The sequence below is a fragment of the Salmo salar genome, chromosome 04 (assembly GCF_965601325.2).
Source record: "Salmo salar chromosome 04, fSalSal1, whole genome shotgun sequence".
In the NCBI taxonomy this organism is placed as follows: Eukaryota; Metazoa; Chordata; class Actinopteri; order Salmoniformes; family Salmonidae; genus Salmo; species Salmo salar.
Genome location: NC_138294.1, coordinates 76,882,256 through 76,909,715, shown reverse-complemented (window position 1 = coordinate 76,909,715; position 27,460 = coordinate 76,882,256). Strand labels below are relative to the sequence as shown.

Here is a 27,460-nt window from a genome sequence, read left to right as displayed (position 1 = left end):
ACAAGTTAGTTTTGTTTATACTGTTTGGTATACAACATTCTCATGTACAATCATAATAAAAGCTCTGCTCTTAATGTTCAGCGATGGGCCAGGCTCAGCCCAAGAAATCTTGTGTTTGTATAAAGCAAGAAAGAGGATACTGCCGCCTTTTTTTTAATCCTGGGCCCGTATTCACAAAGTGTCTCAGACTAAGAGTTGATATAGGATCAGCCAGCCAGCCCCTCTTTCAATGTAATCTTCATAATAACTTAAAAAAAGGGAAAAGCTGATCCTAGATCAGCACTCCTACTCAGGGATGCTTTATGAATCCAGACCCACACATAGGACCAGCTGTCTGTCATTTTAAAAGTCATAAGATATATTTGATACTGTTTTTTAAATAAAACTTTCCGTTACATTATAAAATGATACACAAATGCTGTAAAATAATTCTGAACTTCTGTTTCTAGACCTTGCGATAGCATTTGGTTGTAGGGTTTGGTTCCCTCAAATATGAGAGCAATTCACACCTTTCTAACCATATTCGTATTCAATAGGGCACACCACAACAACCTGTAGCAAAAGAATTTGCAACACAAATGACTTTATGGGACAGGTTCAGGTAGTCCCTCCCATTTCGGTCTGTTTTCTTCCATTTATTTTCTAGTGAATACAACCCAGGGTAACAGTAGAAATGTGAAAGCTCTTGCTACATTTAGGGGAACTCACGACAAAGCATGTCGAGACAGTGAATTATGGCTTGTGCAGTATAAAAAAAAGGCATGTCTTTGGTCAGGGAAATATGACAAATTGGACATTTTTGGCAGGTGGAAACATGACAGTGGTGGCTTTGATAGATATATAGAGCACTAGTGTTGCCCTCCATACCCTGGATGTCTGTAGCAGTCCTCAAACAAATCATTCATTCAAAAGGACTTCAGTAGCCCCTTGTGTAAGAGTAGAGTCATTGCTTTGAGACTGACAGCCATTTTAGCAGCCAAGCATTGGCCTTTTGTGTCAATGTGGTTTCCAAAGAACAATACTGAACACAGGAATAACACCAGTCTTTGGTCCCAAAGGGTACATTTTTTAACCATGTGCTCCATTTGAATAAAATGTTCTAACCTCCTTGGGTGATGGCCATGTCCAAGTAACTCGCTTCCATTGTCTTCAGCAACTTGACAGGAGTCTGATTGTATTTGCATTATGTTTTTTTTCAGATTGTAATTGCTTTCATCATGATCTCCAACAATAGCGGTAGGCAACTAGATTCAACCTTGGGATGATTTTTGCCAGAACATAATTCTAATAAAAAGAGTATTTGAAAATAATCCTTTCCTACTTTGATTACATTGAGACACAATCACATTTTTTTAAATGGAATTCTTGGGAACAGATTTCCTAAATTTAACTTTTTTTGCTGAATTCCTGGTGATTTGGCTTTTTTGACCAAAAACTAAAATCCCTCTAAAAACTCAACTTTGGGGAGAAAAATAAAATCACTTGAGGGCCGGTTTTGGGCCCACAGGCCACCTGTTGGCAACCCCTGTCCTACACAAGCATGTATGTTACCTGGTGGTGCCAGACCACACACACACACACACACACATCACTCTCCTGTGTCCGGCTTAATGTCAAGCATGGCGTGAATCTCCTCTGCGCTGTATCCCAGAAGGCCGTTCAGGTCGCAGACAAAGCGGTAGACATATCGCTTGCCAGACGTCTTGTGGATTATGTTCTTGTCGTAGTAGTAGCGCAGGCCGCGGCTCAGCTTCTCATAGTTCATCTTGGGCTTGTTCTTCCTCTGGCCCCAGCGCCTAGCCACCTGGAGGGGAGGAGTGAGGACGGAAGGTGGGAGACGGTCAAATTATCTTGATCCACCTCATCCCCAATCTCCTATGGCAAGATCAAGCAAACACTTTTAACTTTGTCTATTCCATTAGGTGTTGTCAATGTGAATTAGTAGCTGGATATAGAATAAAGTGATGATCAAATCAAGTGTTGCTTGACACTTCCCTGGTTGCCTAAGCAGAAGGGATGTTCTCACCTCATCGGGATTGGTCAATTTGAATTCCCAGCCATCTCCCGTCCAGCTGATGACCGACTGACAGGAAGTGTCGGTCAGAAGCTCCAACAGAAATTGCCACAGCTGGATCGGACCACTTCCTGTGGAAGCACAACCAAGGAACCTTACAGTTTATTACTTGTTTGTTTCTTTGAGATTCAATTAAATACCATGGTCACCTTTTTCTACCAGGTAGTCAGCAATTGTTATGCATTCTTGGGTTACATAAACACACACCTGTGTATCCCGCAAGAGCCGCCGCCAGTATGACAGACTTGTCTTTGGTCGGGCCCATTCGTGCCTTCACATAGTCTTTGAAGGTGCCTTTGGCCGGGTGGCCACGCAGCGTGGCCGGATAGTCGTCAGAGTCAAAGCTGTTGTAGGAGGGCACGCGCTGCAGGCTGCAGAAGTGGGAGTGGCTGCCCCAGGACTGGGTGAGACTCTCACAAGCCTCTAGGCTCTCCACACTCTCAAAGGATTCTTGGCCCCCAATTTTACCTGGGATGAAAGAGTGGAACACCACGGCCATGTTCAGTTGGTGGAAAACATTTTGAAAGTGAAGCATGGAGGCACTACCTGAACCAATTATTTTTTTTAAATATTCTGCTGCAAAATATTTGCTACCGTGTGCAATACTGAACCACCAGGTATTTATAATGAGGATCATAAAACTGAATATGTTCATTTGCATCACAGTGAAGAATATCCATTCACACAATGTCCTTAATGATCTCCTTGCTAAATCTGAATCTACCAGGCTAAAATGTCATACATTCAATGTCCGAGAGAATATTACATATAGCACACAAACATTCTCCCATGATGTCTTCTATAGCATTTAAGTTGGAGGAGAATGTGGTTGAATTGGTAGAAAATGGTGTTTGCAACATCAGGGTCGTGGGTTGATTTCCACTGAGGTCAATAAAATAAAATGTATGCATGCATGTATAACTTTCGTAAAACTGACCATCCTACCGATCCTCGACTCTTACCTCCCTCACTAGCTTTAAGCACCAGCTGTCAGAGCAGCTCACAGATCACTGCACCTGTACATCGCTCATCTGTAAATAGCCCATCCAATCTACCTCATCTCCATACTGTATTTATTTATTTATCTTACTCCTTTGCACCCCAGTATCTCTACTTGCACATTCATCTTCTGCACATTCTACCATTCCAGTGTTTAATTGCTATATTGTAATTCACCACCATGGCCTGTTATATATATATATATATATTTGTTTATTCCATGTGTAACTCTGTTGTATGTGTCGAACTGCTTTGCTTTATCTTGGTCAGGTCGCAGTTGCAAATGAGAACTTGTTTTCAACTAGCCTACCTGGTTAAATAAAAATAAAAATGTATGTACGCACGTAAATATCTTTGGACAAAAGCATCTGCCAAATGGCATATGTTAATATATTACTTGACTGTGGTCTTACCTCGAATGACATGCCCCATGCACATGTTGTCATGGGAGACCACTTCCTGTTTGATTGTGAGGTAGTCCCCCTGCTTAGGACCCAATGGGCCAATAGAATCTCCGTTCTCAATCTTGATTGACAGCAGGTCCTCACAGGTGGTTGGTAGAAGTGTCTGATAGGACTCTGTGATGAAGCCTGGCTCTGAGGTGTCCGATGGAAGGATGCACTGGGCACGTTCAGTACCATAGTCTATGGAGAAGAATTGGGGGGAGAAACATCATCTCTCTCTCCCAAAAAAGGGAGTAATGATATTTCTCGCCATTATAAAATGGACAGTATGATTTGGACAATAGTTGTGTCTCTTGTGTTTTGGGCAGAGGCAGAGAAGCTATACTCACTGGCAAAGTAGTCATAAGTGAACCGAGACTCCTGGAATGTGGACATCAAGCCATTGACGGGGAAATTCCTCACATCTTTACCAAGAAAGACATGTTAGTTATGATGGTACCCTTTCCCCCCCCCATCTCTGCTTTAACACAAAAAAAATATATATATATATACACACCAACTAAACAATGCCACAGTAAAATATCAATGTTTGTGGGATCGAATGCTAACACGTTTTATACAATAGGTTGATGTCCGTTAAACTATTTTGCGCTGATGATAGCCGTAGTCTCTCGATAGCCTAGCAATTATGCTAATATAGCTGGCAATTGTTAATATAGACAAAGTAGGCAATAAATGTTGCTGCTGCCGTGGTAGCTAAACGTCAGCTACTAGTGAGTTAAATCACTGCAACACTTAAGAGCTGCAGTCAGTTTCAGAATGGGTGGCATGAAATAAGTTAGTCCTAAATATTTATAAAACTAAACGAATTGTATTTGGGACAAATATTATAATGAATAATGTGGAAATTGAGTAAGTTGAGGAGACTAAACTGCTTGCAGTAACCCTAGATTGTAAACTGTCATGTCAAAACATGTTGATGCAACAGTAGCTAGGAGTCTGTCCATAATAAAGCGCTGCTCTACCTTAACACTATCAACAAGGAAGGTCCTACAGGCCCTAGTTTTATCACACCTGGGCTACTGTCCAGTTGTGTGGTCAGGTGCCAGGAAAATTTGAATTGGCTCAGAACAGGGCAGCACGGCTGGCCCTTAAATATACACAAAGAGATCATGAATAATATGCATGTCAATCTCTCATGGCTCAAAGTAGAGAGATTGGCTTCATCACTACTTGTTTTTGTAAGAAGTATTGACATGCTGAATGCACCAAGCTGTCCGTTTAAAACCCATGTATATCCCACAAGACATGTCACCAGAGGTCTCTTCACAATCCCGAAGTCCAGAACAGACTATAGAGGCGCAGAGTACCACATCAGGTAACTGATGCAAGCAGTAGAATCATATTTATAAAAGAAACTGATAAAAATACACCTTATGGAACAGCGGGGACTGTGAAGACACAGGCACACACATACACATGACAAGACACAGATTTTGTATTGTAGACATGCAGTAATAGAGTAGTGGCCTGAGGGAACACAATGTGTTGTGAAAAGTGTACTGAAATGTAATGTTTTTTCAATTTTATTTCACCAGGTAGGCCAGTTGAGAACAAGTTCTCATTTACAACTGTGACTTGGCCAAGATAAACCAAAGCAGTGCGACAAAAACAGCAGAGCTCCACATGGGATAAACAAACAAAGTCAACACAATAGAAAAAAAATGTATATACAGTGTGTGCAAATGTAGTAAGATTAGGGAGGTAAGACAATAATAGGCCATAGTGGCGAAATAATTACAGTTAAGCATTAACACTGGAGTGATAGATGTGCAGATGATGATGTGCAAGTAGAGATACTGGGGTGCAAAATAGCAAAAACAAATAACATTGGGATGAGGTAGTTGGGTGGGCTATTTACAGATTGGCTGTGGAAACGGGTACAGTGATCGGTAAGCTGCTCTGACAGCTGATGCTTAAAGTTAGACTGGGAGATATGAATCTCCAGCTTCAGAGATTTTTGCAAATTGTTCCAGTCATTGGCAGCAGAGAACTGGAAGCAAAGGCGGCCAAAGGAAGGGTCGGCTTTGGGGGTGACCTGTGAAATATACCTGCTATAGCGCATGCTACGGGTGGGTGTTGCTATGGTGACCAGGGAGCTGAGATAAGGCGGGGCTTTACCTAGCATAGACATAGATGACCTGGAGCCAGTGGGTTTGGCGACGAATATGTAGTGAGGGCCAGCCAACGAGAGCATACAGGTCGCAGTGGTGGGTAGTATATGGGGCTTTGGTGACAAAACAGATGGCACTGTGATAGACTGCATCCAATTTGTTGAGTAGAGTGTTGGAGGCTATTTTGTAAATGACGTCGCCGAAGTCGAGGATCGGTGGGATAGTCAGTTTTACGAGGGTATGTTTGGCAGCATGAGTGAAGGAGGATTTGTTGCAAAATAGGAAGCCAATTCTAGAATTAATTTTGGATTGGAGATGCTTAATGTGAGTCTGGAAGGAGAGTTTACAGTCTAACCAGACACCTAGGTATTTGTAGTTGTCCACATATTCTCTGTGAGAACCGTCCAGAGTAGTGATGCTAGTCGGGCGCGTGCGGGCAGCGAGCGGTTGAAGAGCATGCATTTAGTTTCTTGCATTTAAGAGCAGTTGGAGGCTACGGAAGGAGTGTTGTATGGCATTGAAGCTTGTCTGGAGGTTTGATAAGTGTCCAAAGAAGGGCCAGATGTACACAGAATTGTGTCGTCTGCATAGAGGTGGATCAGAGAATCACCAGCAGCAAGAGCAACATCATTGATATATACAGAGAAAAGAGTCGGCCTGAGAGTTGAACCCTGTGGCACACCCATAGAGACTGCCAGAGTGCTGGTCATCAGGCCCTCCGATTTGACACACTGAACTCTATCAGAGAAGTAGTTGGTGAACCAGGCGAGGCAGTCATTTGAGAAACCAAGGCTATTGAGTCTGCCGATACGAATGCGGTGATTGACAAGAGTCGAAAGCCTTGGCCAGATCGATGAAGACGGCTGCACAGTACTGTCTTTTATCGATGGCGGTTATGATATCGTTTAGGACCTTCAGCGTGGCTGAGGTGCACCCATGACCAGCTCGGAAACCAGATTGCATAGCGGAGAAGGTACGGTGGGATTTGAAATGTTTGGTGATCTGTTTGTTAACTTGGCTTTCGAAGACTTTAGAAAGGCAGGGCAAGATAGATATAGGTCTGTAACAGTTTGGATCTAGAGTGTCTCCCCCTTTGAAGAGGTGGATGACCGTGGCAGCTTTCCAATTTGTAGGGATCTCCAACAATACGAAAGAGGTTGAACAGGCTAGTAATAGGGGTTGCAACAATTGCGGCGGATAATTTTAGAACGAGGGTGCAGATTGTCTAGCCCAGCTGATTTGTAGGGGGTCAAGATTTTGCAGCTCTTTCAGAACATCAGCTATTTAGGTGAAGGAGCAGTGGGGTGGGGGCTTGGGCAAGTTCCTGCGGGGGGGTGCAGAGCTGTTGGCCGGGGTAGGGGTGGCCAGGTGGAAAGCATGGCCAGCCGTAGAAAAATGCTTATTGAAATTATCGATTATCTTATCGGTGGTAAGTGTTTCCTAGCCTCAGTGCAGTGGACAGCTGGGAGGAGGTGCTCTTATTCTCCATGGACTTCAGTGTCCCAAAACTTTTTTGAGTTAGTGCTACAGGACGCAAATTTCTGTTTGAAAAAGCTAGCCTTAGCTTTCCTAACTGAATCTATTGGTTCCTGACTTCCCTGAAAAGTTGCATATCGCGGGGGCTATTCGATGCTAATGCAGTACGCCACAGGATGTTTTTGTGCTGGTCAAGGACAGTCAAGTCTGGAGTGAACCAAGGGCTATATCTGTTCTTAGTTCTACATTTTTTGAATGGGGCATGCTTATTTAAGATGGTGAGGATAGCACTTTTAAAGAATAACCAGGCATCCTCTACTGACGGAATGAGGTCAATATCCTTCCAGGATACCCGGGCCAAGTCGATTAGAAAGGCCTGCTCGCTGAAGTTTTTTCGGGAGCGTTTGACAGTGATGAGAGGTGGTCGTTTGACCACGGACGCAGGCAATGAGGAAGTGATGACTGAGATCTTGGTTGAAGACAGCAGAAGTGTATTTAGAGGGCAGGTTGGTCAGGATGATATCTAGGAGGGTGCCCGTATTTACAGTTGTACCTGGTAGGTTCCTTGATAATTTGTGTGAGATTGAGGGCATCTAGCTTAGATTGTAGGAAGGCCGGGGTGTTAAGCATATCCCAGTTTAGGTCACCTGACAGTACAAACTCTGAAGATAAGTGGGGGACAATTCATTCACAGCTGGGGGCTGAGGGGGGTCTATAACAAGCGGCAACAGTGAGAGACTTATTTCTGGAAAGGTGGATTTTTAAAAGTAGAAGCTCGAATTGTTTGGGCACAGACCTGGATAGCATGACAGAACTCTGCAAACTAACTCCACCCCCTTTGGCAGTTCTATCTTGGTGGAAAATGTACTTGGGGATGGAAATTTCAGAATTTTTGGTGGCCTTCCTAAGCCAGGATTCAGACACGGCTAGGACATCAGGGTTGGCGGAGTGTGCTAAAGCAGTGACTAAAACAAACTTAGGGAGGAGGCTTCTGATGTTAACATGCATGATGGTATGGTAGGATGTGAGTACAGTGGAGGTAAACCTAGGTGTTGAGTGACGATGAGAGGTTTCATCTCTGGCGGCACCAGTTAAGCCAGGTGAGGTCTCCGCATGTGTGTGGGGTGGGACAAAAGAGCCATCTAAGGCATGTTGGCAGGACTGAGGGCTCTACAGTGAAATAAAACAATAAGAACTAGCCGAGACAGCAGTAGACAAGGCATATTGACAGAGAGGCATAAAGCAATCACAGGTGTTGATCGGGAGAGCTAAGACAACAATGGGTAAATGGCGATGAATGTCATCTAATATCTTTAAATTGTATTTAACCACCCTAATGTTGCTGGACCCCAGGAAGTGTAGCTGCTGCCCAGGCCGCTGCCACTCTAACCTGGTGGTCCCAGCGCGCACGACCCAAGTGGAGTTCCAGGTCTCCGGCAGCCTCTGGAACTGCCGGTCTGCGGCCAACAAGGCTGAGTTCATCTCAGCCTATGCTACCCTCCAGTCCCTAGACTTCCTGGCGCTGACGGAAACATGGATCACCACAGATAACACTGCTACTCCTACTGCTCTCTCCTCGTCTGACTACGTGTTCTCGCATACCCCTAGAGCATCGAGCCAGCGGGGTGGTGGCACTGGAATCCTCATCTCTCCCAAGTGGACATTCTCTCTTTCTCCCCTGACCCATCTGTCCATCTCCTCATTTGAATTCCATGCTGTCACAGTTACCAGCCCTTTCAAGCTTAACATCCTTATCATTTATAGCCCTCCAGGTTCCCTTGGAGAGTTCATCAATGAGCTTGACGCCTTGATAAGTTCCTTTCCTGAGGATGGCTCACCTCTCACAGTTCTGGGTGACTTTAACCTCCCCACGTCTACCTTCGACTCATTCCTCTCTGCCTCCTTCTTTCCACTCCTCTCCTCTTTCGACCTCACCCTCTCACCCTCCCCCCCTACTCACAAGGCAGGCAATACGCTTGACCTCATCTTTACTAGATGCTGTTCTTCCACTAATCTCATTGCAACTCCCCTCCAAGTCTCCGACCACTACCTTGTATCCTTTTCCCTCTCGCTCTCATCCAACACTTCTCACTCTCCCCCTACTCGGATGGTATTGCGCCGTCCCAACCTTCGCTCTCTCTCTCCCGCTACTCTCTCCTCTTCCATCCTATCATCTCTTCCCTCTGCTCAAACCTTCTCCAACCTATCTCCTGATTCTGCCTCCTCAACCCTCCTCTCCTCCCTCTCTGCATCCTTTGATGTCCCCTATCCTCCAGGCCGGCTCGGTCCTCCCCTCCTGCTCCGTGGCTCGACGACTCACTGCGAGCTCACAGAACAGGGCTCCGGGCAGCCGAGCGGAAATGGAGGAAAACTCGCCTCCCTGCGGACCTGGCATCCTTTCACTCCCTCCTCTCTACATTTTCCTCTTCTGTCTCTGCTGCTAAAGCCACTTTCTACCACTCTAAACTCCAAGCATCTGCCTCTAACCCTAGGAAGCTCTTTGCTACCTTCTCCTCCCTCCTGAATCCTCCTCCCCCTCCCCCCCCCCCCTCCTCCCTCTCTGCGGATGACTTCGTCAACCATTTTGAAAAGAAGGTTGACGACATCCGATCCTCGTTTGCTAAGTCAAACGACACCGCTGGTCCTGCTCACACTGCCCTACCCTGTGCTTTGACCTCTTTCTCCCCTCTCTCTCCAGATGAAATCTCGCGTCTTGTGACGGCCGGCCGCCCAACAACCTGCCCACTTGACCCTATCCCCTCCTCTCTTCTCCAGACCATTTCCGGAGACCTTCTCCCCTACCTCACCTCGCTCATCAACGCATCCTTGACCGCTGGCTACGTCCCTTCCGTCTTCAAGAGAGCGAGAGATGCACCCCTTCTGAAAAAACCTACACTCGATCCCTCCGATGTCAACAACTACAGACCAGTATCCCTTCTTTCCTTTCTCTCCAAAACTCTTGAACGCGCCGTCCTTGGCCAGCTCTCTTGCTATCTCTCTCAGAATGACCTTCTTGATCCTAATCAGTCAGGTTTCAAGACTGGGCATTCAACTGAGACTGCTCTTCTCTGTGTCACGGAGGCTCTCCGCACTGCTAAAGCTAACTCTCTCTCCTCTGCTCTCATCCTTCTAGACCTATCTGCTGCCTTTGATACCGTGAACCATCAGATCCTCCTCTCCACCCTCTCCGAGCTGGGCATCTCCGGCGCCGCCCACGCTTGGATTGCGTCCTACCTGACAGGTCGCTCCTACCAGGTGGCGTGGCGAGAATCTGTCTCCGCACCACGTGCTCTCACCACTGGTGTCCCCCAGGGCTCTGTTCTTGGCCCACTCCTATTCTCGCTATACACCAAGTCACTTGGCTCTGTCATATCCTCACATGGTCTCTCATATCATTGCTATGCAGATGACACACAATTAATCTTCTCCTTTCCCCCTTCTGACAACCAGGTGGCGAATCGCATCTCTGCATGTCTGGCAGACATATCAGTGTGGATGACGGATCACCACCTCAAGCTGAACCTCGGCAAGACGGAGCTGCTCTTCCTCCCGGGGAAGGACTGCCCGTTCCATGATCTCGCCATCACGGTTGACAACTCCCTTGTGTCCTCCTCCCAGAGTGCTAAGAGCCTTGGCGTGACCCTGGACAACACCCTGTCGTTCTCCACCAACATCAAGGCGGTGACCCGATCCTGTAGGTTCATGCTCTACAACATTCGCAGAGTACGACCCTGCCTCACACAGGAAGCGGCGCAGGTCCTAATCCAGGCACTTGTCATCTCCCGTCCGGATTATTGCAACTCGCTGTTGGCTGGGCTCCCTGCCTGTGCCATTAAACCCCTACAACTCATCCAGAACGCCGCAGCCCGTCTGGTGTTCAACCTTCCCAAGTTCTCTCACGTCACCCCGCTCCTCCGCTCTCTCCACTGGCTTCCAGTCGAAGCTCGCATCCGCTACAAGACCATGGTGCTTGCCTACGGAGCTGTGAGGGGAACGGCACCTCCGTACCTTCAGGCTCTGATCAGGCCCTACACCCAAACAAGGGCACTCCGTTCATCCACCTCTGGCCTGCTCGCCTCCCTACCTCTGAGGAAGCACAGTTCCCGCTCAGCCCAGTCAAAACTGTTCGCTGCTCTGGCACCCCAATGGTGGAACAAGCTCCCTCACGACGCCAGGACAGCGGAGTCAATCACCACCTTCCAGAGACACCTGAAACCCCACCTCTTCAAGGAATACCTGGGATAGGATAAAGTAATCCTTCTAACCCCCCCCCCCTTAAAAGATTTAGATGCACTATTGTAAAGTGGTTGTTCCACTGGATATTATAAGGTGAATGCACCAATTTGTAAGTCGCTCTGGATAAGAGCGTCTGCTAAATGACTTAAATGTAAATGTAAATGTGATATTTATTTATAACAACATTTCAACCCTTATGTCTTCATTAGGCATGGAGCAGCAGTGTGCGGTGTGGAGCAGCAGTGAGGTGTTTTCCATGAGTTTGCTCCAGCACCTGCGGAAAGTACCTGGATGTGCATATGTTATTCAGCTTTTGACCCTTAATAAATAATAATGGTGCCCATAACCTTACTGGATGTTGCTGGGTTAGCAGTGATGCTAATAACTCTAGCAATGATGCTAATAGCCTTACTAGAAGTTGCTGGGTTAGCAATGAAGCGAATAGCCTTAATGGACGTTGTTGGCCTAACATTGATACTAAAAGCCACAGGCTACTACTGTACAGCTACTACTGTATGCTGCTGGCCTAGCAATGATGCTAATAGCCTAACTAAATGTTGCTGGCCTAGCAATGCTATGAATAGCCATAGGCTACTGCATGTTGCTGGCCTAGTAATGATGCTAATAGAAATGTAAAAAGCCATCTGTTGCTATCCTAGCGATGACATAGGTGCTACCTACCTCTCTGCATCATCTCCAGGTGTTCCCACAGGATGTCCCCCACAAAGTCAGGCGCCAGGTCCAAGAAGCACTCCTTCCCCAGGGCACAGAGGCTTACCCCGGCCATACGGAAGCGGTGCAGGTCCACGCTCTTCAGGCTGAACTCATTCACTGTCCACAGCAGCCACTGGCCCACCTGGCTCTCTGACCAGTGCCTGGGGTCTGGACACAGAGGAGGAAGGGGTGTAACATCAAAAACTTCCTTAGTGTGATCCCTGTGTATTCACTAACTATCTGGATCATATGTCGCTGTGTATGCAGATACGTTGATTACTTAACAGTTACCCTCTACAGTGTTGGATCAATACAGTATTTCTGCCAAGGGCCAAAACAGAGCAAGAGGCTGGGACAGTGACAAAATAAAATAAAAGCATTTTGCTATTATTAATGATAAATTGTGCATCATTCATGACAATGCATCATCTGTGGAGCAATAGTGTACATCCAGCTTTAAACTTGAAATAACACATTTTTTGTACAAAATACCACAAAACACTGACAGCAACGGTTTGACACTGGGAGCAGGTCAACCATAATCTGAAATCCGCATAAGTGAAACAGTGCCAGCACATGTTTTTGTTGGAGAAACAGGCATCCAGCATTGTGGAAAAAACTATTCGCAGTACATACCTGGTTAAATAAAGGTGAAATTAAAAAAAAATTAAAAAAACTCTGCTGTTCTAGAGCGCGTGCAATGATGTCTGAGGGGGAAAAAACTGTTTTGTTTGAACTAACTTTGTTGCTGTAACATCCTAAAACGCATGTAGCCGTTTCACAAATAGGGATTCCGGCTTTAAGTCAAAAATAAAATGTATTCTCAAAACTGTTTGAGGAGCATTATATACACACTTGTGTATAGTGTGGTGTTTAGCAGATGTTATAACCCTCTCGCACCGAATCCCAATCCTTAGAGTTTTTGGCAGATAAAGTTAACTCCCTGCACCAAAATTCCTCAGCAACTGCCGAGACTCATAGGCGCTTATTAACAGACACCCCCTAGACGGAGTGACTCACTGTCTATCCACGCCACACACGTTTGTTTACTCTTAACAGGCTGCTCCTCCAACTCTCCCACAAGGTCACATGGTCTCATGCCTGCTCTGAAGGGAGTGAATGGGTTGTCATGTCGAGGTATATTGCAAGTTGGTTTAACAACCAACCAGTGGTGGAAAAAGTACCCAACTGTCCTACTTGAGTAAAAGTAAAGATAACTTAATAGAAAATGACTCAAGTAAACGTGAAAGTCACCCAGTAAAATACTACTTGAGTAAAGGTCTTGGTTTTAAATATACTGAAGTATCAAAAGTAAATGTAATTGCTAAAATATACTTAAGTATCAAGAGTAAAAGTACAAATAATGTTTCCTTACATTAAGCAAAGCATACAGACAAATTTTCTAATTCATTTTAAATCCAATCCAACATGCAGACATCCTTTACAAATGAAGCATGCGTTTAGTGAGTCCACCAGAGCAGAGGCAGTATGGATGTTCTCTTGATAAGTTTGTGAATTACAATGTTCCTGTCCTGCTAAGCATTCAAAATGTAACGAGTACTTTTGGGTGTCAGGGAAAATGTGTGGAATAAAAAGTAGATCCTTTTCTTTAGGAATGTAGTGTAGTAAAAGTAGTCAAATAAATAGTAAAGTACAGACCACAAAAAAACAACTTAAGTAAAAATACTTTCAAGTACTACTTAAGTACTTTACACCACTGCAACCAACTTGGCTTTGACAGACAGCTGCCACCGGCATGTTGTAAACACTTGAGGCAGCACATTCCTGCTGGGTCAAAAAATTTGCCTCAGAAAAAGAAATATGGCAGGTATTGCTCTGTTTCATCAAAAACTTGGATTGACCCGTGTGTGTGTGTGTGTGTGTGTGTGTGTGTGTGTGTGTGTAAAATGTGCAAAACATTTCAGAAATTTATAAAATTGACACAATTCATATACAGTGAGGGAAACAAGTATTTGATCCCCTGCTGATTTTGTACGTTTGCCCACTGACAAAGAAATGATCAGTCTATAATTTTAATGGTAGGTTTATTTGAACAGTGCGAGACAGATTAACAAAAAAATCCAGAAAAACGCATGTCAAAAATGTTATAAATTGATTTGCATTTTAATGAGGGAAATAAGTATTTGACCCCTCCGCAAAACATGACTTAGTACTTGTTGGCAATCAGAGGTCAGACGTTTCTTGTAGTTGGCCACCAGGTTTGCACACATCTCAGGAGGGATTTTGTCCCAGTCCTCTTTGCAGATCTTCTCCAAGTCATTAAGGTTTCGAGGCTGACGTTTGGCAACTCGAACCTTCAGCTCCCTCCACAGATGTTCTATGGGATTAAGTTCTGGAGACTGGCTAGGCCACTCCAGGACCTTAATGTGCTTCTTGAGCTACTCCTTTGTTGCCTTGGCCGTGTGTTTTGGGTCATTGTCATGCTGGAATACCCATCCACGACCCATTTTCAATGCCCTGGCTGAGGGAAGGAGGTTCTCACCCAAGATTTGACGGTACATGGCCCCGTCCATCATCCCTTTGATGCGGTGAAGTTGTCCTGTCCACTTAGCAGAAAAACACCCCCAAAGCATAATGTTTCCAACTCCATGTTTGACGGTGGGGATGGTGTTCTTGGGGTCATAGGCAGCATTCTTCCTCCTCCATACACGGCGAGTTGAGGCCAAAGAGCTCCATTTTGGTCTCATCTAACCACAACACTTTTACCCAGTTGTCCTCTGAATCATTCAGATGTTCATTGGCAAACTTCAGACGGGCATGTATATGTGCTTTCTTGAGCAGGGGGACCTTGCGGGCGCTGCAGGATTTCAGTCCTTCACAGCGTAGTGTGTTACCAATTGTTTTCTTGATGACTAGGGTCCCAGCTGCCTTGAGATCATTGACAAGATCCTCCCGTGTAGTTCTGGGCTGATTCCTCACCATTCTCATGATCATTGCAACTCCACGAGGTGAGATCTTGCATGGAGCCCCAGGCCGAGGGAGATTGACAGTTCTTTTGCGTTTCTTCCATTTGCGAATAATCGCGCCAACTGTTGTCACCTTCTCACCAAACTGCTTGGCGATGGTCTTGTAGGCCATTCCAGCCTTGTGTAGGTCTACAATCTTGTCCCTGACATCCATGGAGAGCTCTTTGGTCTTGGTCATGGTGGAGAGTTTGGAATCTGATTGATTGCTTCTGTGGATAGGTGTCTTTTATACAGGTAACAAGCTGAGATTAGGAGCACTCCCTTTAAGAGTGTGCTCCTAATCTCAGCTCGTTACCTGTATAAAAGACACCTGGGAGCCAGAAATCTTTCTGATTGAGAGGGGGTCAAATACTTATTTCCCTCATTAAAATGCAAATCAATTTATAACATTTTTGACGTGTTTTTCTTGACTTTTTTGTTGTTATTCTATCTCGCACTGTTCAAATAAACCTACCATTAAAATTATAGACTGATCATTTCTTTGTCAGTGGGCAAACGTACAAAATCAGCAGGGGATCAAACACTTTTTTCCCTCACTGTACAGTCCCTTCAGAAAGTATTCAGACCCCTCAACTTTCCACATTTCGATAAGTTAAATCAATTTTAGAATAAGGTTTTTTTAATTATTCAAAAACTTAATCTACACAGAATACCCCATAATGACAAAGAAAACACATTTAGAAATGTCTGCAAATTGATAAAAAAAAAAAAAATTAAACAGAAATACCTTATTTACATTGGTATTCCTTTGCTATGAGATTTCAAATTGAGCACAAGTGCATCCTGTTTCCATTGATCATCCTTGAGATGTTTCAACAACTTGGAGTCCACCTTGGGTAAATTAAATTGGTTGGACATGATTTGGAACCACACACACCGATCTATACAAAGTCCCACAGTTGACAGTGCATGTCAGAGCAAAAACAAAGCCATGAGGAATTGTCTGTAGAGCTCCGAAACAGGATTGTGTCGTGGCACAGATCTGAGGAAGGGTACCAAAAAATGTCTGCAGCATTGAAGGTGCCCAAGAACACAGGGGTCTCCATAATTCTTAAATGGAAGAAGTTTGGAACCACCAAGACTCTTCCTAGAGCTGGCCGCCCAGCCAAACTGAGCAATCGGGGGAGAAGGGCCTTGGTCAGGGAGGTGACCAAGAACCCGATGGTCACTCAGAGTTCCTCTGTGGGGATGGGAGAACCTTCCAGAAGGAGAACCATCTCTGCAGCGCTCCACAAATCAGGCCTTTATGGTAGTGGCCAGATGAAAGCCACTCCTCAGTAAAAGGCACGACAGCCCACTTGGAGTTTGCCAAAATGCACCTAAAGACTCGCAGACCATGAGAAACAAGATTCTCTGGTCTGATGAAACCAAGATTGAACTATCTCCTGAATGCCAAGCGTCATGTCTGGAGGAAACCTGATACCATCCCTACGGTGAAGCATGGTGGCAGCGTCATGCGTTGGGGATGTTTATCAGCGGCAGGGACTGGGAGACTAGTCAGGATCGAGGCAAAGATGAACGGATCAAGGAGAGATCTTTGATGAAAACCTGCTCCAAAGCGCCCAGAACCTCAGACTAGGGAAAAGTTTCACCATCCAACAGGACAACGACCCTAAGCACATAGCCAAGACAATGCAGGAGTGATCAAACATCTCTGGAGAGACTTGAAAATAGCTGTGCAGCGACACTCCCCATCCAACCTGACAGAGCTTGAGGATCTGCAAAGAATGGGAGAAACTCCCCAAATACAGGTGTGCCGAGCTTGTAGTGTCATACCCAAGAAGACTCGATACTATAATCGCTGCCAAAGTACTGAGTAAAGGGCCTGAATACTTATGTAAATGTGATGTTTCCGTTTTTTTATTTGTAATAAAATAGCAAACATTTATAAACCTGTTCTTACTTTGGCATTATGGAGTATTGTGTGTAGATTGATGAGGAAAAAAACAATATAATCAACTTTAGAATAAAGCTGAAACGTAACAAAATGTGGATAAAGTTAAGGGGTCTGAATACTTTCCAAAAGCACTGTACTTCATGTACAGACATCTGTTCTACACAATTAATTTCTATCTGGGCCCATATTCATAAAGCGTCTCAGAATAGCAGTGATTTTAGATGCAAACTGATCCTAGATCAGCAAACTAACTCAGATGCTTTTTGAATTTGGGCCCTGAACATTTAACTTTGTAGTGCTCTCCTAAACAGGGACCTGTTTTTTTGGGTGCCACAGGCAGTGTGTTTCTGAATGCTGTGCAGGGGGGGTGGACTTACCTCTGGGCATGCCCAATCTCTGTTGCTCCTTGGTGAAGCCACTAAACGTGGCCCTCAGGGCCTGTGACATCATCTCCCTGCTCCCCGGGGTGAGCAGGGGCACGTCACTGAAGTCCACATCTGCCAATACAAACAAAAAAGACAAATCAGCCCCACACAGCCTCAATGCTAGTACCCTGGTCACCAATCTGACACTATACTGTAAACTGGGTTCCAGGCAACATTAGTAGTAGAGTAGACAATAACAAAACATTGTTAAATGAATGCATTGACGGTTCTACTTGTTTAGTATGTCACAACGTCCCGAGTATGTCCTCTCCAGCGACTCATCGTGGCCCAAACACAGTGGTTTATACCACAAACAGTGTGAAAAGGGGCCTTGCCCTGATGCTTGAGAGCACCACTGTGCCTGTCCCTGTCCCCGAAACCAGAGAGACAGAAGCACCATCTTGGATATATTTAATGTTGAGGTAATATGTACATGTAGGTAAAGTGACTATGCATAGATAATAAACAGAGAGGCAAGCAGGAATCAGGAGGATAGCGTTATGGTCAGATTAGCCAAATGGAGGGTGAGGAGAGCTTTGTACGCATCAGTGTGTGAAGTAAAGTTTTTTTATACTCTGGTTGCACATGTAACATGCTGGTAGAAATGAGGTAAAACTGATTTAAGTTGCCCTGCATTCAAGTCCCCAGCCACTAGGAGCGCCGCCTCTGGATGAGCGTTTTCTTGTTTGCTTATGGCCTTATATAGCTCGTTGAGTGTGGTCTTAGTGCCAACATCGGTTTGTGCTGGTAAATAGACAGCTACGAAAAATATAGATAAACTCTTGGTAAATAGTGTGGCCTACAGCTTATCACGAGATAATATACCTCAGGCAAGCAAAACCTAGAGTCCCTTAATTAGATTTAGTGCACCAGCTGTTATTGTCAAATAGACACAGACCGCCACTCCTTGTCTTACCAGAGGCAGCTGTTCTATCTTGCCGATGCACGGAAAACCCACCCAGCTGTAGGTTATCCATATCGTCGTTCAGCCACGACTCTGAAATATAAGATATTACAGTTTTTAATGTCCCGTTGGGAGTCTTGATTGGAGCTCATCCAGTTTATTATCCAATGATTGCACGTTGGCTAATAGGACTGATGGTAGAGCCGGATTACTCACTCGCCATCAGATCCTTACAAGACACCCCGACCTACTTCCGCGATATCTCTGTCTCTTCTTCATGCAAATGACGGGGATTTGGACCTTGTCCGGTGTCTGAAGTAAATCCTTTCCGTCCGAAAAAAAAAAAAAAAAAAAGGATTTTCATCCAGTACGAGGTGAGTAATCACTGTCCTGATATCCAGAAGCTATTTTCGGTCATAAGAGACGGTGGCAGAAATACCACATACAAAATAAGTGACAAATAATGCGAAAAACACAATAGCACAACTGGTTAAACGGCAGCCATCCCCTCCGGTGACATTGAAACTAATGTCAGTAGATAGAAATGCACCAGAGACCCTCCTTAAAACCAGTCAGACTGATGAGTGTCAGTCTCACTGGCTATGGCCAGTCTATCTAGAGTCATCAAGCGAAAACATGAACATAATTAACAGTTTCCATTTTGAACATACCAGGGGTCAGGGGGGGTGAAATCTGCATTCTGTGGCTTGCCAACAGAAGAGCACATGGTTGGTTCCTGATGGGCTAGGGTTGAGGAGAGAAGAATTACACTGAGAACTTGTTTTTTCCCCTCAGTATCAAGTTTGTGAGCAGGTTGATTTGTTTCATCGTACTCTCAGCACACTTTATTGTCCTGCCTGATACAGAAAATCCCAATCATCGCACATACTGCTAAAACACCCACCATCCAATTCAGTCCCTCCCTTAACTTCCTGTTCTAAAACATGATTAAAAAAAAATGTAAAAAGGGCAGCCATCAAAGCCAGACATGTCACTGGCAAACACTCCAGTCTAGCCTACGATATTCTTTCAGAGAGTTGTGGAAATTTCCTGGAATCTGTGGCAAGGAGAGACAGGGAATGGGAACCACATGTTGGATATCCTGCTATGATGTCTCTGGGATAGTCTGGCCGCCCGTCTGCCAACAGCGACACAGGAAGTCACAAGGGCCCAAGTGGGAATCTCAAGTCATGGTGTACAACACAGTCCTGGTCAGAGTTGTTGGGACATTACCACTGCCTGCACTAGCCCGGAAATCATTAACAATGACCTAATAAGCAGATAGTTTCAATTGCCAAAAAGTTGCTAACTTCATTTAGTTGGTGTGTATTTTTCGTTTTGAATGCTACCAGAGATGGTGACTGCTAAAAACATGTAGGTTCATATTGGGGCCGGGACGATACCAGTATAGAGATACTAGTTAGTATCGTGGCAAGGACACAAAACAAGAAGCAGATTTAACTTCTTTAGAAAAACAGCCTTCATGTTGGAAACAAACTTCATATTGTCATCCAGAGTCACATTTATTTACCAAGCTATATTTACCAAGCACACAATATTTTACATACAGGTTATTAAAAGGACCAAAGAGTTAGGTCTGCTTCATGTTTTCTTTTTTGCCCCAAATTGTATTTATTTTTTTATTGACAAAATAATTGGGATACTGGCATTGTCACAGCCCTAGTTTAAAGAAGTTTCTCATTACTGACACATTCAAACATGCTGTTAATTTGAATTGCAAACTAGCCTAAAGCTTGTGACTTTTGTTCTCTTTGTATGTGTCAACGAAGTTGGGCGATATCACCAGTTTTAGATTATTTAGCCGAGAAACATCATAAATTCTGTTTAAAAATACTGATGTCTGTTTGGATACTGAAGAAGACAGAGTCAAACAGATTTTGAGTCAGGGGCATCAATCAATATAGGCAATGTATTACATTTTGATTAAACCTTTCATATAATAACATTACTTGGGGTGAAAATCTAGTTTCTAAAGATAGCCACCATTTCCTCAGGACGTTCTGGGGGAAAAAAACTCAAATGAAACAGATCCAAAAGAGCATGAATAAGTGGTTAGGGAGATGGAGGAGAAAAAAATGAAAAAAAACACTGAATTAGTTTGACCCCCTCTATGACATTGCTGGATTTCTTGGACCACCAAGCCTGACTCACGCGTGTGTCATGTGCTGGGAGAGGGAAACAAGAACACACCCTCACACAATATATGGGCTGAGCAATGATCTCCCATTGTGAGTATTGCTTGAGGTGACACCCTCAACCACACACAGTCATGTTACCCCAGTGGTCTGGTTAAAATATCACACAGAACCATTATGCCAGTTACCAGTCAGCTTGGGTTTCTGTGATCATTCTAAACCCTAATCATTCTCTGGCATGGCTGTCATTCAGAGCTGATAATATATCTCAGATTAGGAGTGTGGCTACATCCCAAATGGTACCCTATACATTGCAAAGAACCCATAGGGCTTCAGTCAAAAGAAGTGCACTTTATAGAGATTTGGATGCCAATTTGGGACGCACCCTGTGTTTTATGACTAAGCGTTACAAGGCGGGATGAGGCAGTCCAGTCAATCCACTGGCATGCCAAGAGAGCTAAACTGTTTGGATAGAGCACACCAAGGCCAGGGTGTAAGAGGGCCAAGCAAGAGGGAATGGAATGCAGCCCCCCCTCTTCCACGCATGACACGTGAATGACTCACCTAGCCACCCTTGCCGGACAATGCCTCTACCTCCTCTCCTGGAACTCCACATCAAAGTGTGACTAGTTTTTTTTATTTTCTATAAAAAAATTTAATCAAGTCACTTTATCAGTATAATTAACTAGGTCACATGACGAAGTCCTAAAAATATCAAAATAATAAAAAAAAAAAAAAACATTGCCGGCCCGCCCGAACCTTTTGACTCTGGCATTCATTACGATACCCAAAGCTGTAGAGGCATGGCCATTTCATATTTAACTGCCACCTTTCACAGTATAACAGACGACTTGCGTGTTCTTACCACAAGAGGAGTTACGCGGCTGTCCTAGAATTGCTATACAAGCACTACGGACAGCCCCGTGAAGTAAACAATACATGGAATGCACGTAGGAAAGCCTAAAAACAACTTAAAATAGCTCACTTCAACTCAAATTATCTTGCAATAATATCACTCAAGATCTGTGTTTGACTTTGAATTAAACATTGTTTCCAAATCATGTAAAAATGTATCTGATCATTTATCCATATGTACATTGGATGGTGCCCTCATTGATCGTGTCCCCGCTTATAAATATCCGGTTATTTGGATTGACTAAAAGCTCTCTTTCAAAAAGCATGTTGAGTTACTTAAGAAAATTAAAATTAGGGCCGATACCAGTATCATGGCAAAGAAACGAAGCAGATTTAACTTCCTTAGGAAAACAGCCCTAATGTTGGAAACAAACATTATGTTGTCATCCAAAGTCACATTTATTTATTTTCCAAGATAGAGTAAATCATATTTTACATACAGCAGGTTTTTAAAAGGTGTTTTAATTTTTTGCCATGGAAAAAAATTATATTGCGATACTGGTATTTTTATTTACTTAACTAGGCAAGTCAGTTAAGAACAAATTCTTATTTACAATGACGGCCTACCGGGGAACAGTGGGTTAGGGGGGGCAGGACGACATTTTAACCTTGTCAGCTCGGGGATTCGATCCAGCAACCTTTCGGTTACTGGCCCAACGCTCTAACCACTAGGCTACCTGCAGTGACTCCGAGCCCTAATTAAGATGGGCTTATTTTACAGGAATAAGTCATACCTTTCATTAAATAGCAGAAGAAAAAAATATTCAGTCGACATTCATAAGCGTTGTACAGATGTAGTATCTTAATTTGAGCCAGTTTGCTACAGCAGGAAAATAATCTTGCAGCAATAGGAAACGTGAATTATAATTAATGGACATTTTTTGTAGGGGTTGATACATTTTTCATTAGTTCAAATCAAGTCTAACATTTTAAAGTGGAAATAAAAATGTAGAATCCTTTTTAAAGCTTGAATAAAATACAAGTTTGGATTTCCTGCACAAAATCTCAGCAACAAAAGTGATCAAATTAAGATCCTACATCTGTAAACTATGGCAATATTATCTATATGAATGCAGCTGCCACTGTTTTCAAAAGAAGGCTGGTTCTCTTAAGTCTCGTAGATCGATGCACTGCATTATTTTTGTCTATAAAGCCCTCCTGCATAAACTTCCGCTGTAACTTAATTGTTTACTTACAGATGTACAAGATTCCAGACCCAGTCTCAGGGATGGCTAACTTAGTAGATCCCTTCGATCTGCACTGCGTTAGGTAAATCTGCTTTTAGTTTTTCTGTACCTTACTTGTGGAATGATAAAGGCTCTCTAAAGTTGAATTAACTGGTGCCTCTAGGGCAATTCAAAAGGCTGATTAAGGAACCTTTTGGTGAAGAATGTGTTTGTTTTTCTGTGATTTTCTTTTCATGCATTGGTGTATGTTGATTAGTATAGAGCAGGGGTCACCAACCTTTTTGAAACAGAGCTACTTCATGGGTACTGAGTCATACGAAGGGCTACCAGTTTGATACGCTCTTCTGAAATAACAAATTTGCTCAGTTTGCCTTTAGTTATACGTTATTAATAATGATTAATGATACTCATCTATGTGAAGACACTGATCACGATAATAGTTTCTCACAATAATTATCAACAATGACAATAAGGTGGGAAACAGATATCAATATTCAGCACTTTAATCTCAGTAATTGTTAAATTTTCAGATGACCACTTACATCACTACATTTCATAGGAAAAATTTCACATTTTCACTAGCCACTGACAAACCCTTTTATCAAATCATGAACTATGTTGCACTGTTTCAAAAAGTTATCAATTATGTAATGTTAGAAAAATCTACTTATTTTTAAATAAATCTTGTCACATTTTGAACTAATGACCAAATCTGCTGCATTTTTTAACACTTAAATTGAACACAATTCTTCAATATTTTAATTCAACTTCGCCATGGCACTGCCATGTTGCCACTGACAACATCTGGTATCTGTTAGTGGGAAGACTGGCATTGCATGCTGTTCACCAGTGTATTGTAATCTGGTGTGTAACTTGACACTGCAATTGTGAGTGAGTCTTTCAGATGTGCATCAGTGAGGCGTGTTCTGTGTTTGTTCTTGATGAAGTTCATGTCAGAAAACGCTGATTCACAGAGATTGGTTCAACCAAACAGGCTAGCAACCTTCATAGCTGCTGTGCATACTCCACTGTACTTCTCTGTGTCAACAAGGCACCAAAAGTTTGGTGCAGCCTGGTAGGCTTAGAGGTGGAGGTCATTTTGCAATGTTACGATTTCAATCTCCACCTGTCCAGCATCCAAGTTGAACGTGGCACTTAGTTGCTCAGCAAAGAATGTTGTGTCCACATTCATGAAAGGATTGGAAATGAAGGACACACATGGCTCAAGCTGATGAAGGTCACAAAACCTCTTCTCAAACTCTTGCCCAAGTCTGTTTATGACTTCACAGTACTTTTCTGCAACTTTGTCAAATGTCTCAGATGTAGAAGCATTGTCTTTCAGCACCGACTGCACAGAGGGAAAGTGCAGCACCTTTTTTTCTGTAAATTCAGAGAAAATGTTCATCTTGGCTTTGAATGCATTTAAAGCACTTATCAGATCAACAACAGTCTTACCTTTGCCTTGCAGCTTGCAGTTCAAGTCGTTTAGTTTCCCAGTAACGTCCGTCAAAAATGAAAGGTCAAGTGTCCACTCTGTGTCCTCTAGCAGTGAGACGTCTTCGCCTTTGGACTGCTTGAACTCTGATTTCACCCAAAAGTGACAAAAAACGAAGTAAAACTCGTCCTCTGCTGAGCCATCGGATTTCTGTGTGTAGCAGCAGGTCACCATATTCAGCTGACATCTCCTCCAATAGCACCTTGAAAATCCTGTGCTGTTTTGCTTTGGAGTGGATGTTGTTTATGATTTTTTCAACGGGAGTCATCACGTGCTCAAAGCCGATCACTTTTGCACATAACGCCTGCTGGTGAATGATGCAGTGGTAATGCAGACATTTTGGGAAGTCTGGGTCACTTTTACAGTGAGCGATGAAACCTGAATGTCGGCCGATCAAGCTGGTAGTCACCGCTACCAGCTTTTCCAATGGTACCTTTTTCTGCACGAAAAACTCCTTCACCGTATTATAAATATCAACTCCCCTCGTAGTTGTCTTTAAGGGCAGTAGTGCCAGGAGTTCTTCTCTTGTGGAGAAATCTTCAAACACCATCCGGATAAAAACTAACAGCTGCGCTATACTGCTGCTATCCACGGACTCGTCGCACTGGATGCTAAACCAGCTGCACTTCGCCAGAAACTGCATTCAGCTACCATCTTCGCTGCGCCCGCTAGCTTACTCTCCACGAGCACTGTTTTTTTCGAGCGCACAATACTGACCTTTGAACTAGAGTAGGTCAGAGTTCACCTAAACTCATGTATAATGAAGATAGTCATTTTTAAATATATATAAATGCAAGTGTGATTAAAAAGAATAGCAACAGAATACAATTACATTTCAGAGCGGCTCACTAGTGAGTTGTGCTATTTTTAGACCAGGCCTGCGGGCGACAATATACTCTATACCCCTGGTATAGAGTATATTGATGTGTATACAGTGATCATCTGAAAGAGACTTTGGTCTCAGCATGAACCCCTTATTTAAACAAATGTAACATTCTAATCATTTTTGCATTTTGATTCAGGGGCATCCTGCCCAAAAAAGTATCTAAAAGGTAAACACGGCCTCCACAGGTGTGGCCCCTATCCACAGTAGCTGGCTTTATTTTGATAGCTAATGTTTCAGTCATCATGTACCTGGCTGATCGGCTTACTTCAAGCAAAGACATTCTCCAGAAGTCTAGTGATCACAGGCAGTGATCAGATGGGGACACAGATTCCCATCAGTGACTAGTGTACATATCCTAAGTGAGACATCTCCAGGACCAGAGAGGTAACGTGTGTCACTTCAATGCCAAGTGGTGGAAAAGGCTCTAGATGTCCAACACCTGCCAGAACCTTACCAGCCCGACACGTCTTTGAAAGATGTGACAGACTAAACCCATCACAACAAACGTCATTAGACATTTAGGGCTTATAGACATAACATTCAACCTCTAACTCATTTCTCCCATCTTATTTTATAGTGCTTTTTTACAATACCATTGTCACTGAGCACAAGTGTAATAAAGCAAGTACATGACCAAAGTATCATGGTTGTGTTACTCAGTGTGGGAACTCTCCCCCTTGAGTGAAGAGGCTGGTTGTTGGGAGAGTTGGCAGGATGGTGCAAGCTTTTGCAGACAATGCTGCAACTATCAGCACTTTCACACTCTGCTGATCACATGAACATTGTGTGTGTGTGTGTGTGTGTGTGTGTGCGTGCGGTACTCTGTTTTCACACTTGAATCTTTAATGTGGTTGAAGAATGTGTGAATGTGGTGTTGACTAGCCTAGTTTCCATGACGTTTTCTGTCGTCTGCATTGACAGAGCAACAGTCTTGAGCAAAAATATCTGAGAAGTCATATAGTTTGAATCATATCAATGAAAGTAGAATATGAAAAATAAATATGAAAGGGAGCAAACTACATAATCTGATATTTAAGTGTTGGCAACCTATTGACAACTGAGTCTATGGGTGACAAATAGGGCAACTATGGAAATGTGAGAGATATCATAACACTGATGAGAGAAAACTAACAAGTACATCTAAAAACAGGTAAGAACGTGTAAACTAGTCAGTAACCTTTGCTAAAAAGGGTATCTGAGAAAATAGGCAAGCCAATCCATGTCGATTTTAGCTAGTGAGGGGATTCGATTATCCGACCTGGGTTGCCCCGGTGGAAGGAGTTTATTTCGTCTGAAAAGTGATAGCATTCGTTTTGGAACCGGGCTGCCTCCCGCGCGTGAGCAAGGTGAGCTCTGGCCGACGGCAAAGTCGGCTCAAAACAAAAGTGACATAGGTTAAGCACCTGGAGTAATGAGTAGGATTCTGTGTTTTCACATGCAAAAAGTATTGCTTTTGATAAAAACGCTTTATCTGCATTCCCAATGAAAACTAATTTGAACATATATTTTATGGAAAACAGATTTCTGAACGATGCACCATGATGCCTTGTTGACAACCTGACCGAACAGCGCAGATTATACTGTTCGATTTGAGGTCACTGTCACAGGGATAGACCGGTGCACCGATTAATCTTAATCGAACGCTGCCAGTAATTAATGGATTTTCTTTCTCTCACAATGTTGTGCACAATTACTGATACGCGCCTAAATCATCACTTATGTGCATAGCTAAAATAAAATGTTGCGTTATAAAAAAAATATATATATGCATGTATGATAAAGTCGTATTCTCCATTTACTTAGGCTAAATGGAATAAAAGCTATCAAATGAAACGGCATTTTGATGCTACACATTTTTATGGCACTCAACATAAATAGTCTGCAATAGGGTTAATATTGGTGGTTGTCTGACTGTGTAAACTCAAAGTATGCCTAGATGTCATATCAGTAATACAAATAAATAGACAAAGCTACTTACAATCGAATTTTTCGGACTTCATCAAAGTTAACGCTGGTTTGATATCAAGAACGACCGTCATCTCGGCAGCTTCTTCACAACGTTGATCCAATTATCAGTCCCAGCCGCTGCCGATTGATGAGTTATTCAATTGATTGATTTGTAGGCTATTCGAGCTCTGGGCGAATCTTGATTGCGATCCCTTTATTGTCAACTTCGAATGGTATTATTCCCCATAATTTTTCTAGACATAAAAGTGTGTAATAAGTCCGTCCCTCTGAAACGACGTGTACGCCACTGAAAGCTACAACAAACACCCCTAATGATTTTGTTGTACGCTCTTCGCTGAAAGAGGCAGGGTTTGACACATGACGCGTATTAGAGGCGAGGCCACAAACTCTACAGATGCCAGTCAGATTACTAATCATAAACAGAGCAATTTTAGGTAAATAAAACCGTTAAATGATTTACAACGAGTGTGAGTCCATGCCAAGGTGAGTCATGCACCAATAACTATACGTGTTCTACAAATAACATTACATTAAATCCCTTCTCAAGCTTGAAAAAGAACGAT

General features: G+C 43.4%; 1 protein-coding gene across 4 annotated transcripts; it reads right to left on the bottom strand.

Annotated features, from left to right (window-relative positions):
* LOC106603766 (protein c-ets-1-B) lies at nucleotides 1-27,212 on the bottom strand. Of its 4 annotated transcripts, none has more exons than XM_082974723.1 (10): nucleotides 26,908-27,212; nucleotides 18,507-18,614; nucleotides 18,303-18,383; nucleotides 17,339-17,458; nucleotides 12,045-12,245; nucleotides 3,867-3,941; nucleotides 3,487-3,717; nucleotides 2,282-2,542; nucleotides 2,027-2,145; nucleotides 1-1,875 (listed from the first exon to the last, which is right to left on the bottom strand). In XM_082974723.1, exons 2-10 carry the CDS (start codon nucleotides 18,511-18,513, stop codon nucleotides 1,762-1,764), a joined length of 1,209 nt encoding a protein of 402 aa, XP_082830849.1. In that variant the 5' UTR covers nucleotides 18,514-18,614; nucleotides 26,908-27,212; the 3' UTR covers nucleotides 1-1,761. The 4 variants fall into 4 exon arrangements, with proteins under 4 accessions (XP_082830849.1, XP_045573254.1, XP_014053298.1 ...); XM_045717298.2 differs by having other exon boundaries at nucleotides 1-1,804; nucleotides 26,908-27,210; XM_014197823.3 differs by lacking the exon at nucleotides 18,507-18,614 and having other exon boundaries at nucleotides 1-1,804; nucleotides 26,908-27,210.
* Between the last annotated feature and the right edge of the window lie 248 nt (nucleotides 27,213-27,460).